The 15,159-nt window shown below is 39.5% G+C and overlaps 1 protein-coding gene across 4 annotated transcripts in view; it reads right to left on the bottom strand.

The window, feature by feature from the left end:
* Positions 1 to 15,159, bottom strand: part of MCTP2 (multiple C2 and transmembrane domain containing 2) — a 233,004-nt gene that overhangs the window by 119,954 nt on the left and 97,891 nt on the right. For 3 of the 4 annotated variants that reach the window (XM_076004796.1, XM_076004797.1, XM_076004798.1), the window contains 2 exons: positions 5,590 to 5,754; positions 3,246 to 3,376 (listed from right to left, as the gene is read on the bottom strand). In XM_076004796.1, coding sequence (XP_075860911.1) covers positions 3,246 to 3,376; positions 5,590 to 5,754 — 296 coding nt within the window. Of the gene's footprint in view, positions 1 to 3,245; positions 3,377 to 5,589; positions 5,755 to 15,159 lie in introns of those variants that run through there. The other variant, XM_076004799.1, reaches the window with a different exon arrangement.

Raw genomic sequence — 15,159 nt, 5'->3', positions numbered from 1 at the left:
AGGAAGAAACAATGTCAAATAGACATTGTTCCTATTAGCTACCACAGCTCTGCAAGTTGGCCAGTTACCCTGTTCTACAGATGGAGAAGCCAGACCACAGAAATCAATCAGTGCCCTAGGCCACAGTGCTAGCAAATGGAGTAGTGACCAGCAAGCCCAGGATGTGTGACTCCAAAGTACTCCTTTCCTTGCGTGCCAACTGCCTATGATGGCAAACCTCATGGAAGAGTTTCCTCAGGCCATCTAGAGCTTTAATGCCAATGTTAAATTGTGAACATCAAAGTGTTCATCCACAAACAAAATATAAGACAGGCCTTAAGACACAGTTAAGATTCATTCTCACTGTTGGAGAGCTTCCTGATGCAAAAAGGTGTTTTCCCAACAGTTGAAAGATAAAATAGCTGAGCCTTAGAATGAAGAGCACAAAGAAAAGGGAAGGTGAAAAAAATCGATGAAATGTTTACAAAGTAGCTCTTAAGAAAGAACCATAAGTCACAAGTCACGTGTCAGAGATATGAATATGCTAGCACTATCTTTCTTGTAGCTCTGAGAAGCAGTAGATATCTTAGAGTAGGTTTTGCCCACCTGCAAGTTCACTGTGGAGCCAGTTCCCAGGAGATACTTTTGTTATCTTTTGTATTACGGGAGAGGAAAAAGGAAAAGGATACCAAAAAAAAAATACTTTAAAGTCCATAAAGAGGAAGAACAGAATGGCCACTAGGCAGGTATATGCCTTGGTTACAAACAGGAAATAGCTAAAATAATAAATGAATACCCAAATGACAAAACATGGAATAAAAAGGACATCTTAAATTATTCTTTGTCTCAATGAAGCAACCCAACAATCATTTAGAAAAGCATTTCCTATTATGTGAAGGAAACATGACAGCACAATGACATGTGAGGTGAGGGGCATTCTTCCCTGCACCTACTAAAATTACATGTCGGCCATTCATCACAGGAGGCCCTAAGTCCCACTGTTCAGATAACACTTTGGGACACAGAGTTCTCAACATTCCCATAACTTACCCTTGCTCTGTGGGCTAACGCAAAGTTTCAGGTCCTCCTGCCACCAATGTTGGCAGGGACCTGGTATGTCACAGTAGCAAGCATGTGAGAGGTACTGAAAAGTGTCTAAGGTATCTCAGTCGTCCCCGTGTGCGTGAAGGAGGAAAAAATAAGGTCAGACTGTAACCTTACAGGCAGTGTCTAACAAAATGCTAGACCACAGGAAGACCTCCTGCATGAGCTAGAGAGTGTGGCGTTACCTCGTTTGCTATTCAAACGTATAAACCAGGCCTGGGAGAGGGCCAAGTAAGAAATGATGGTGACCTAACAGTTAAGCATAGAATTGAGAATGAAGAGACAGTGCAAAGCAATGCAACCAAGGATGCAAACGATGAGCTGCAACAGTCTCAAGTGGTGGCAGTGCTGGTCCCCTAAGAGTTACTTGTACACGTATGATGGAATGCAGGCATGCTGTGTGTATGTATGCACACATGTACTTGTGTATGTTTCCCATGCAATGACTGGAGAAAGTGACTGGCAACAGGGAGATGAGTCCCAGGTTTGCAAAACATCCCACAACATACCAGACAGGACCATGCAACAGAGCACCCCTACTGAGAAACACTGGAGGAATGTCTCATGGCTGAAATCCCTACTCATCTATCTCCAGATAATGAGGTGGGATGGGGCGATGACAGCCCGCAGCCAGACACTGTGCTAAGTAGCAAGAGCACTGCACAAGGTACTAGGTTAGCGGGGTCTTTTCCCATTTCTTCCTATAAATTCCTTGCTGCTGGAAAAACATTTCACCTCCCTAACCCTCTACATTTCCTCATCTGTAAAAAGAAGGGGTTATACTAGATGAGGGGTTTTCCATCTTTAGTTTTCAGCAATAAAACCTTTCCTTCAAATGAAATTCCTGCATAGAGCACAGGCAAAAGTTGAGACACTCTGACTGCAGTGGAGAAGGGGCAGTATGCTCTCCTATTCCTCAATGAGTGACCTCAAGGCATGTCCCTGAACCCAAGGTTCAGCTTTGAAAAAGACAACCAACAGCTGTTGCAATCCCTTTAAACATTTGTGTTCTAAACTTAAGATCTATGTACAAATTGAATGTATACGGAATGAGCAAAAGGCAGTAATTTGACAGAAAAAACTTTGTTTTGAAAACACAATATCCTGACCCTAGAACTCCTTGTTCTTAAGTTCATGGCCAAGTTATTTGTAAACTTCTTAAGCTCCATTTCCTTAAAATAAGCATGATGCCACTAACTTGCAGGGGTGTTCTGAAGGTCAGAGATGACATGTGCTTCTACCAGGATCTCCTTTGTGCTTACTACGGGGCAGTCACAGGGTAAGCATTGACTCATTTCATTGTATTCTTCACTGTCACCTTATGAAGAAGCTATAATACTGATATTATTGTTCTTTTCTTTGAGACAGAGTCTCACTCTGTTGCCATGAGTAGAGTGCCCTGGCATCAGCTTAGCTCACAGCCACCTCAAACTCCTGGGCTCAAGTGATCCTCCTGCCTCAGCCTCCTGAGTAGCTGGGCCTACAGGTGCATGCCACGATGCCTGGTTAATTTTTCTATGTTTAGTAGAGACGGTGTTTCACTGTTGCTTAGGCTGGTCTTGAACTCCTGAGCTCAAGGTACCCTCCCACCTTGACCTTTCAGAGTGTGAGGATTATTTACAGGTGTGAGCCACTGCACCCAGCCTATTATTATTCTTTATATATGGCTGAGTGTCTCCATTCAGTCAGGAGGGGCGAAAGTAAACACCTCAATAGATTCTGTTATAGTTTGCTACACAGCATATCAGGGAGACTGAAAAGTTTCCATTATGTGTGGGGTGGGGGTGGGGGGAGACACCTACCCTTATATCTTTACCAAATTATATACAATATTTCACTAAGTAGCCAAACCAAATTTTTATGGAATATTGGAAATGTATATGAATATCTCCCAAATAGTCTTAAGATGGCACAATATATTTCTTTGGAGAATTCTTGACACAAACCATTTTCCTTTATTTTAATCAATACCAGATGACAACTACCAATTTAAAAATAAATACATAAAGTAACAAGCAAAACTTTCCCAGAGTTAGGACTGGCCATCGGGCTTACCGATGGCTCTTGGGATGGGGATTCCCTAGCGGGTTGAAGACATTCTCTCAAGGACCTGCCCCACCCAGAAACAAGTTCCCACCGCTTGGAAAGCAGAGGCGACTCACGTGCCCAGACGCTCCTCGCGTTTTTTGCTGTCCTTTCCCCACACTTCAATGTCCAAAATGCCCATCCTGTCAGAGAAGTAGTGAAAGTCAAACTGTTCCTGCCACAGCGGATTTGCACTCTTACACAGTGTCTAGAAAACATGCAGTTATAGTATTTATTTTCTTTTAAAACGTCATTCATTGCTACAGCAGCTACACATTCATTTCATTTCTAAACTGCAGGAGACCGTGAAGATGGATCTCACCCCTTATAAAGTCAAGCTTTCCTTTCTGCAATGAAAGGGACTCAGAGGGTTCAGGAATTGACAAAACATTACTGCTCTTTTTATCTGGCCCCCAGATTCAATAATTTATCCACCAAGTTACAAAGAATACTGTTAGCTCACAAGTAACCATAAATAACATGTGTCCCTGTATATCTGTGTGTATATATACACACACACACACACTGGACATATATCAATAGACACTTTGCGATTTTTCTCCTAAAGATGGTGACACTAATTTGTTAAACAAAGGAAAGTAACATTTTTGTTGGCAAACCCATTCAATGCTAGCTTAAGAACTATATAAATTAACAGTCTGGGTTCTCAATTAACATCTGCCAAATGCATTAAATAAGAAACTCATAACTTATACATTGCTGCCTCTTTTTAAATACAAAGTTCCTGAATCCAGCCACTAGGGTGGGAGGAAGACTAGGAAATTCCATGGCAGCCAAACCTAAAAATTAATGAGAGTGGTTTGGAACCCCCACAAGTGTTTCTATGTTCTCTAAAAAGTGATTTCAAACTGCTTCTGTGTTTAGTTCATTGGCAGGATTTTCATTCTGATTTCATTTACATAGAGATACAATTTGTGAATAAAAAGTGAGCAAAAATGTTGGCCACTAAGTATCCTCAGGCTGTAAGGGCACAGCATCAAGTATTAAATCCTAGCACCAACTATTCCTGCATAGGAATAACATGGGCAACTCAGACCTCAGCTGTAGCCAATGTCACGTAAAATCATTTAAGCTGTTTTTCACATCAGGCTTAATATATCAGATCATAGAATTTAGAAACCAGGCAGGGGGGAAAAAACCTATTAGACCACAAATTAAATGCAGTATTCCCCAAAGGGGAATGTAGCAGATATTGGACTAATTCTACACTTCACCTTAGTCCAAAGGGCTAAGTGTGCTTAGTGATGAATAATTTTTCCATAAATCCTTAGCCTGACCCTGGCCAGCTAAAGGAATCTTAGTAGAGAAATGTGGTTACCCTGGATACACTCACTCTAAGGCACAGCCTAAAATTGCCTGGTCAAAATAATTATCTACAGATTTCTGGTTATAGCTCACCCTCAATTTTTCACATTTTTAATAAACTATTCTTTAATGTGAGCCTCAATTCTCTATTGCTTTGTGCTCAAGTAAATGATGTCTAATATTTGATTTTACACTGAAACTCATGCAGCACAGACAACCTCTTGCCTCCCTAAATCATTTTCCAACTTGTCTGTACCTGGTATGTCTTGGATGCTGGAAAGGTCCAAATGGCAAATATCTTTGGGTCTATTTTCAAAATCTTCTAGTGTTTTCTTTCTTTTCAATGTAGCTTTTGGCAAGTGATTTAACTTTCAAGTACCCTACCTCCCTCAATGCATAAAACATAGGAAATATTCCTGTCTGACAGTTATGTAAAACTAATTAATTACCATGGTGTGGAGACTATGGTTTTTGAAATATAATTCACACCAAATTACTAAAATTAAAACTTAAATGGAATTTGGATGGGCAGAATAAGATGAATTATTCTCAAAGATAGTTAAAAATGCCATTACTTTTGTTTAAAGCAAATCATTTTTAATACTTTAGTTTTTGTTAAAGAAACACAGCAAAAAACAGCAACACTAGATATCTATTTTTAGCCTTAAGACTAACAAGAGAAAGCAAAGGGTATATGATTTTGAAAATGTTTTCAGTTATCTCAAATATTTTAATCCAAATAACACATGAAATTTTATTTTTGTAGCATTTTGAAAACAGTTACCCTTTTTTCAAATTCTATGAAACATGGCTTATTTTCAAAATGAACATAAATCATGCATTCACATCTATGATTTAATAAGCTTTCTTTCGCTCTGAGTGACTATATTAAATTATACTAAGCAATCAAAACAATACCCACATTAATTGACTACATCTATACAATTATTTTGTTTTCTGGGATGCTCCTTATATAGTTAGGAGTGCTAAATATAAATTACTTCTATTCTTGTGAAATTTAAAGTGGTAAAACAATTTTTAATCTATGTTTACTCTTAAAGATACTGTTCTCCTCATGGAATTTGTAGAACTTACCTTACTTTTGTATCTCTGATCTCCCAGTTTTAACTGGACAAATATCTCTGTCATGTTTCCTCCTGAGACATTCTTCCCTTCCAACAAAGTTATACTTATAATCCCATTCCAGAGCTGGTTCTTTTTCAAGGACTCTGAGAGCCGTAGGTTGCGTATCAAAGAGGACTAAAGCGAAAAATAAAGATGACATATAAACTTGCTGATAATTCTTGAGAGTGACTTTGGTGATCATAGGAATTCCAGGTTTCAGTATTTGATTATAAAAGTCACTCCCTGCCCGGTGAAAAGTGTTACTCTTCATTGGTTTTGCAAACCTGCAGTCACAGTTATGAGACTTTCTTCTCGGGCTTTGGACTTGTAATAATGTAGTGAAGCATGAACATAAGCAACACTTTGATTTGGCACCGGCCTGTACTCCCACCCAGTGTGCTCTTTGGTAGCGATCCTTAAACTGGGTATTTAGCTACTTTAATAGTATGAAGGAAAGAAAGGCATTCTGGGAAACAGATATAAGAAACGAGGCATTGCTTTGAAAGGAAACAAAATACTCCTGGGCATTTATAAATAATGGCTTTGAATTAATCCTTCACATTTGAATCTGTCCCTACTTCCCTTCATTCCTTGGGCTACCACTAAAAGCCCAACGCTACTGTGAAATTTGCAACTCCAAATACAGCCTACATTGGCCTAGCCGTGTAAATGCCTTTGCAGAGGTGGGGTGGGCCGGTGAATGGGATGTCTCCAATACATCTCAGAGTGCCTATAACCCAGTAGGGGCTCAGGAACTATTAACTTGGGTGAGTTTCTTTTTTATCCTTTTCTAAACTATATTACTCATACACAATAATATACACCTTATTTTAAAAAAGGGCAAACATCCTGTTATTAAATTATAAAGAGAATACCAACACTTTGTTTTTAATTTCCGTTATATAAATTTTGAAACATACACAAAGGTAAAGAGAATAGTATAATAAATCTCCATGTGATTATTCACTAAATTCAACATTTTGCCAAGCTCATTCCTCCTAGCCCTTTGTTATTTTTTCTGGCTGAAATATTCTAAAGCAAAATCCATACTTGCTTTTATATCACCAGCACATTGTGAGCACACTCAACAAAATTAACCATAATTTCCTTAATATCATCCAGTACCTAGTGCATATTCACATGCAACCGTGGCTTTTCACGGGTAGCTTGTTTGAGCTAGCATCCCCACGTGCATTTAGTTGGTGGAGTTCATTTGCCTTTTCCATTCAGTAAGTGACAATGGCACAAGGATAGACTTCTTTCGTTGAAGGAGAAATAAACGGGCTGAAGAGTGTAAATGGCACTGAGCACCATAGTAAAGGGATGAATTTCTGACACTATATATCCGTTCCCGTCATCTGCTCACTATATCTTCCAGATCATTTAGACACCAATTTGCTCGGACACCAGTTAGTCACAATTTATCACAACAAATGGTATGTCAGACCATATTAATTATATACCAGCTTACCTCATCGAACCCACATCACTCCATCACTCTTAATAAACGATGCAACAATGCCACTCCGGGCATTTTGTTGATCGTTTTGTGATGACCTTAAGAAAAATACATTTAAGGAATATATATTCCCAAACTTCATATCTATGTTGCTTTTCTCTTGGAATACACACACACACACACACACACACACAGGTTTGAGAGGTGCCCAGACAGATCAGGGAGGGCAAATGTGGAAAGAACTAATTAAAAAGAAAAACAAAAAGCCTCTCCTCTGGTAAACATTAATAATTTCTTCTTCAGTTCTAAATATATATAATACACACACACCCCTGCATATACATACACACACACACACACACACACACCCCTGCAGATACATACACACACACACACACACACCCCTGCAGATACATACATATACACACCTACATATACATATATATTCCAGATAGAACATAATTAATAATGAAGGTTTATGAAATAGTTGAAATTAAGCAACTTTACATTTGCTAAAAATGACACACAGCATCACAATATATATATATATGTACATGTGTATATATATCTATAGATGTATAAATAGATGTAGACATACCTAATACATTTTATAGTTTATTAAGTACATGGGCTGAAAACTTCCACCTTTAGAACAAAAATGAGATTTTGATTCATAGATCTTGCCACAATTCCTCTTTTTGCTTTTTTTTTCTTCTTCTTAAAGTTTGACTTGCCAACCAACAAGCTAAAGTATGACCTGTCCCACAGCCATGCTTCAAAGTTCCGACAGATATATTCCTCCCTAAACACTGCAACTATTTCACAATCCTTTTTATAAAAAAGGGAGTAATGTCCACAAAGGATCAAAGGGCATCCTACAGTCTGGCAATTGCCTAAGAAAAATGGCAGCACTTCCATGAAATATGCCCTAAAATAATTTTGCGGCTTGGTATGTCCTAATTTCAAATTGGATGTTTATCTTGGAAAGGCTTCTATCTAACTTGTCCATAAAAAAGCCCCACTTAGCTCTATGAGCTCTGTGAAAATGGAATCCAAAGCTGGTTATTAAGGGGGCCTAGAGATCGGTTCCATATGGCGGAACAGCATGGGAGGGCACGGCTGAGGCCTGTATCAGGCGCGGCTTGGCTGGAGCTCCTGGTCTATCCACGGACACTCGTTGCATTACACCATAACATCTGGATTATTGCTTGTAATGTCCCTGGGAAATATCCACTTTCCATCAAAGCTTTTATCTATCTCAGTCGGACTTTGAACATTTTAGTATTTAACGCAGTCATGTTTGATCTGATGGACTTGTTCTTTGCTGTCCAAGATTTTTTTTTTCTCCCCCTCTCCTAAAGGCAGGGTAGGAGAAGAGAAGTATTTATTGCAAAGTTCACAGATAGAAGAGAACACAAGACCTTTATTCTACTTATTGCACCCTAAATATTGCTGCAAAACCCACTATAAGGTTATCTCTAAAATCAAGTTTGATCTGTGAGTCCCAGATTGGTGGGGGTGGGGGGTGCTTTGAAGAAATTTCTTAATTACGGTAACATTTCTCTTCCACCCTTGAGAGGCTCGATGAGGCATCAGAGCAGAGTCTGCAGCTGGGGGCAGGGCCCAGGCCATGCTATGTGTGTTCTGTTGCAGAGCCTGGCTCTCAAAATCTTCTGTGCTCTGCAAACCCGGCCTCTCCCCCACAATAAATCGACTCATCTGCACTCACTCAGTTCACCGAAAAGCTTAGGTTTTCATGTCTGTGCCCGAGCCTATAAGTGAAATTTGTCATCTTAATGCAGCCTGGAATGTGAAAAGAGAGAAGGAAATGACCCATCGAAGGGAAAGGCCACCCCACCTGAACTGAAACAAACACCAGGAGATAGCGCAAAGTTTCTGGGTCCTGACCCTAATCTCTCAGCAGACATAACAGATAAAATATAGTACGTCGGGGTTTTGTTATTGTTCCCCTTCCTCCCAAAGGATCAGAACCTTTTACTATGTCTGTGTTGACCCATTCATCTGCTCTCTCTTCGTCAGCCCCCACCCCACCAAATCCCCGCTCATTCCAAAACATAAAAGATGATTTCCATCTAAAGCAGTTATTAATCGTGAGAACAAGGTGAGGTCTTCGACAGAGAAACACACTGAATTTAGTAAAATTGAAACAGCTTTGAAAATATGCATTTATTTCTGGGTCATGACAATCACAGAGCCAAGGCAGGAAGGGAAGACATTCTGGAGTGAGACTGAAATTATACACGGTGGATTCTAACAAGTAGAGCATCCTCAGAAGTTGGATCTAGGAATAGTATCTTGAAACAGTGAATGGACTGCCATTCTTGGGACATATAAAATGGACTACATGTGTTAAGGATTTTGGTGACATGTGTTAAGGATTTTGGCCTAAGATACGGTAGGGAAAGAGTGATGTGAATTCCAGCATCTCCTTTCCTTCGCGTGGCTACAAAGGAAACCCAGGAATGACGGGGACAGGTCAGCTCAGTGCCTCCTGTCTGTCCCGAGCTACAACAAGTGGCAGAGAGGTCAGGAGTGAAGAAATACTGAAAGGAGGGCATCAATACAGGAGCTGCGGCCACAGCCTGCAGCCACCAAAAGCAAGGTTACCTTCAGCTATGCAGTGCTCCGGCACTGCCTTTCCTGGCCAATACCCATGGGTAATTATCCAAAATATGCCTTTGCATATAACAAAATACCAAAACAAGCAAACAAAGAGGGCAGTAAGAAAAAGCACTGACCGGGGCATACCTACCAGGCACCAAATACCACATGGGTACTTTTAATATATTGTCTCACTGACCGAAGTATAAAAATATCAGTGTTCCCATGGTGCCAAGCCATTTTATTTAGATTCTCATTGATTATTTTTCCTAAGTCATCATGGGAAAGTAAGGAGTCAATGGAAACAAATGCATGGAAAAAAATCAACTGACTTTGTAAGAAAAATGAATCATTAAGCCAGATTCCAACTACATTGACCACTGCTTTGAAAAGCTACAAGAAAACACTCCGTCTATAAAAGGTTTCACTGAAATATTCCTTTCAAGCTTTTTCAACATGTAAAACTGCTGCTTCTTGTCAACAGCTTTTATAGCATGACATGACAAGAGCCATACGTCCATGGAACAGGCTCCCAGAAAAGATCCTACTCAGCAGCTCCTCTACATCATCTGAAGAGGATCCTATAGACATAAATTCTTCTAGAACTACACAAACATCTTTGCATAAGGATACAAAGAAAACCTTTTAAATTTCCCACGTGTCCGTGGAAGATGAGATTTATATTTGTACACAAAAACTCCATCACAGTTCTAAGGATATGAATAATCTTTGCATATAAGTACATTAACCATAAAAGCATTGTTATTAAATTTAATGTTTTTAAATTATAAGGGAATATCATCAATTTTTGTACTCAATAAAAGTTAGATTAAGATAAAAAAAAAAATAAAGACTATAAATACCCCATGACTCCCAGAGTTTAGGACCAGGAAAATTCTAATGCATTTCCTACTATCAAAAAAAGCAAGAGGAAAAACTATGAAGGTCATGTGATTCAGTAAGATTTTATTTTTGCCCTAACCTCTAGGAAGCTCAAAGTTAAATTTTGTGCTCATTGGTAATAGTATTATATTTTCCATCTAGTATTTCTTGGTTCGCTTGTGTTCATCCTGCTAGCTGTCACTTCTCTGTTCCATTTTTCTGTAACTCTCCTTCACTTAACACACCCCTACCCAAGGCTGTGAGTCAAGTGAAACAAATGCAGCGCTGGGCTTACCCTGAAGCTTCTGCGCGTGCAGGGCTGGCACCTCAGCCTCCCGCTGTTTTGCACCCTGGGCACCTTCCTGGACACACCTTAATCCCAGCCCCACCCCTATCACCTAAGGTCAGCAGCAGAGCTACTGGCCTGTAAGCCCTGCCCTTCTCTCCATCCCTAGCTTTGTCCCCTACTGTTCCCAGCATCCTCCTTCATACTCTAGTGCAGGCATCCTCAAACTATGGCTCATGGGCCACATGCCTAGGACATTTATCTGGCCCGCCAGGTGTTTTTGCCGCCACTGCCTGTCCTGCTTAGCAACCGACTCATCCTGGCCCCACAGTGCCCACTCTCCAATGGTCTGAGGGACAGTGAACTGGCCCCCTGTTTAAAACGTTTGAGGGCCCCTGCTTGAGTGAATATCAGTGGTTCTCAAACTCCAAGATGCTTGAGAATCACCTGCAGGGCTTGTTCAAAGATAGCTAGACCTCATTCCCAGAGTTTCTGATTAAAGAGATCTGAGATGCGGGCCAAAAAGTTGCATTTCTAACAATTTCCAGCTGTGGCTGGTGCAGGAGGCACACGCAGAAAACCACATTGTTTGGAGCCCTCTAATAAACAGTTTTGAGCTCTTGCTATGCACCACATTATTTTATACTGGAATGTTTCAATTCATTTCCTCTTCCTTCTCACTTGGTAAGATTCACTCCAGTCTTCTTTCTCTGAAAGCTTCCTCTGAGCCCAGCATTCAGCCAACCTCACCCACCTCCAAGGCCAGGATGAGAGTCTCACCAAAGCCTCTGAATACCCACATCACTCTTCAATTCTGATAGCTGAGTCTAATTCATCTCTGTATACGAGGGCAGAATTCCTACCACAATAAGAGTGTGTGCTCAATGAGCAATGGGGTTTGGGCAAAACTGAGTCTAATGTTATTGAGAGGAGGCATCTGATGAAATGTTAAGGAAGATGGTGTCTCTATCCCTCTGGCCTCAAGGCACACACCAGCTTCTATAATTCCAATAAATTGATGGCCTCACCTGCATGTGGCTGCAAGCTCCAGAAAAGAGGGAATTCCCTAGAGGTTATTCTCTCCAGGCTAATGCTGACCTAGATTTCATAACAAGGCACCAGAAGGGTCAAGGTTAAGACCTTCAGCAGTGGGTCGGGACAGTGTGGCATCTCCATGGACTGATGGATTGATAGATAGATGATAGATAAAATAGATAGAAATAGATAATGAAGACACAGATAAATTAGATAGATTAGCTACATTAGATCATAGATAAATAGACAGGCTATCAGATACAGACAGATAGGTATATAGATAAATGTGCCTGTCTTGAGTGTGCAATTCTCCAATCCTTTGAGTTTTGCCAAGAAAAGAAAAAGGTAAAAGGTGTTACTATGAGTGGGCATTTGAATTCAGTTAAGAATGTGTGACAATGAAAAGAGCAAAACAGAAACAAATATCACTTTATTAATTAGGGAAGTGTTCTAGGCACAATGCCCTTGTTTTAGTTCCTCAAATGGAACGTATTGCCTCTTGCATGAAGGTTTTGCTTGTACTACTTCCTGGGCCTACACAAAAATAAGATATGTGAGCTCAATTAGAAAAAGAGGTGCAGAGAGAGTGGACATTTACCAAGAAGTTGGGAGGACGGGCATCTATTCCAGTTTGAGTTACTTCCTTTTCAACCCCAAACTATACAACTACATACAAAGCATTACTAAAACTTCCCCTTGGTTCCTACCTGGGACCTGGTAACAGAGTAGCTCATTTAAAAAAAATAGACAGATAGATAGATGGATACAGATAGGGAGAAATGGAGCTTCCCTCCAAATTCTGTCCTCTTTCAATTTGAGTTATCTTATATCAAACCAGCCTTGGGCCAATTCTTCTCTGTGTCTGAAGCCAGCTGTAGGCTAGCTGATGGGGGACTTAGAAAACGTAGCCTGCAGAGATCAGCCCCTGCAATAACAGACAAGAACTGAAATAAAAGAATATGAAGACCAACAGGCCAAAAATTGGCAACACTAGTCAACTAATTTCATAAAGAAAAAAAGGAAATGATGTTACATTAGTACAGGTCATGACTCCTACCTTAGATTGGTGACGTATTAATGCATAAAACAGTGGTTCAAAAGAGGGCTATGTAGGAGGATGTACTTATCTCAGTGAAAACCCATCTAATCCATAAATAAAGAGCCATTGTGCCAGACATAGCACCTATATGTCCCCAAACGATAGCAGGGTTTGTGAGTTTGTGTGTGTGCCTGTGTGTGCATGCATGTGTGTAAAGTTTCTGAATACAGTCAGTGATTTGTTAAATTCATTTTTTATAACTGCTTTTTTCCCCATGTTGAACTATTGGATATGAGAAGTAACTGCTATTAATTGTTTTTAAATCTCTATAACCATTACATATATTAGAAAAGAGAAAAGTGAGGCTTGGAAACAAATCTATTCAGACCAAAGATTGTGTATAATAAATGTACAAAGAGAACTATGTATCTGATCCAGGCCCTATTAAATCAAATTCCCAATTCTGGTTTAAATGCTCAACTTCAAAGGCTTTTGGATGAAATCTTAACCTATTTTTAAACGCAATCTCTATGTATTTACTATATTGAAATCCAAGACTGAATAGTAAGGAAACAGTCTACCAAGGTTCTGGCATTCAGGAACCTTTTGGATGGTACAAAATTATAAAGTTACAGTGTTAAGAAGAAATTATTTAAATAAAGCTAACTTATTATAAGAAAAAGATTGAGGTGTAAAAGTCTATGATATTTTATATAGGTGATAAATTACTTAGGACTAGTACAATTTTAGATGCCTATAGCTAAGTAATCTTCTTTACATCAAACTCTTATATAATATTAAGTATAACTTGAAATCATTAAAAAGAGAATCTTATAGTTTAAACATACCAAAAGATAGGTTTAACAGGGTATTTTAACTACTTTTACAAAGCGTTAATCACAGTGTCTATGAAGTTTCCATGCAGCTCATTTGTATAAGCCCAAAATAGAAGCTGTCTCACTTCTCTCTTTAAAACTGCATATTCTCAAAAGCAAAAAGGCAATGTAACAATTGCAATTCTTCAACAATACATAATTTGCGTGTCTCGAATACAATTACAAATATCTTTCAATGACCTTTTTATTCATCTACAATTCTGTTAAACACATATACTAGGTTTGGGTGTATATTACACATCCCTGAGCCGGGTACACCAAAGTCAAAATTCTAGAAACTACTAAATGGGTGGGTGGGGGGGTGAAAAAAACAGACAACAACTCAGTTTCAAGACACAATTCTGCAGTATACATATAAATACTGCTCTCCGGGATCCTCTGTTCCCTTCATATTTTTGATATCTTTATCCAGGCCGTCAACATTTTTTCTATCCCTCTTCATTCCTTTGGCCATTCTTCCATAACCTCTCCTGTCCTCCCTAGACTCCCATATTCCCCAAGCTCACAATTTTTCTTTCTAGCCTTTATGTTCTTCCACAAACTGCCAGTGCTCTTCCACAGACCAAAGCTCCCTAACTAAAGATGGTTATTGATGTACAGTACCAGTGTTTTAGTGCAGCAGCAGAATCAATAAACGAGAAAATACTGCTTTGTCAGGCTTCACCAAAGCATTCTGGGAAACTTTACTGCTTTGGGTGGTTATAGAAACTCCTAATATGGGAGAGCGAGAGCAGGGACCTTCGCTGTCCTGAGAAATGATGTTCTTCTACCCTCTAGTGACTATAAAGGAATAAGGCAAAAGTTGGAGGCATTTTTGAGACAGCTCAATGTTATTATTAGCTTTTAATTTTATTTATGAAAAGAATCAGTCTCGGGAACCAAGTGAAGTGATAGGACAACAAAATACCTTATCATAGCTATTTTAAAAGGTTCAAAATGTAAAGTTTAGTTAAATAGGAGTCAGAACTTTGGTTCCTCTGAGTTTACAAAGCAAGACTTGGAAAGTTTGGCTTTCCTCCTAAGTGACTAGTGCTGGTCAGATTAAAACTCTCTCTCTCTCTCAATCTCCCTCCCTCCTGAATTAATCAGTCTCTCTCTCTCTCTCTCTCTCTCTCTCTCTCTCTCTCTCTCACCCATACACACACTCTTTAAGCTGGAGATGATGCTCCCAGTATCAAACTCCTTATTTTACAGGGAAATTAGCAACTGAGGTATAGTAGGGTTAAAAAATAGGGCCAGGATATGTATGTACACATGTATGTAAGTGTGCAAATACACGCATACACAGAGATTTTAACTGAACTGGAAAAAAAGTCTGAAA

This window comes from Microcebus murinus, chromosome 7 (assembly GCF_040939455.1).
Source record: "Microcebus murinus isolate Inina chromosome 7, M.murinus_Inina_mat1.0, whole genome shotgun sequence".
NCBI lineage: Eukaryota > Metazoa > Chordata > Mammalia > Primates > Cheirogaleidae > Microcebus > Microcebus murinus.
This window is presented reverse-complemented; position numbering and strand designations above follow the sequence as displayed.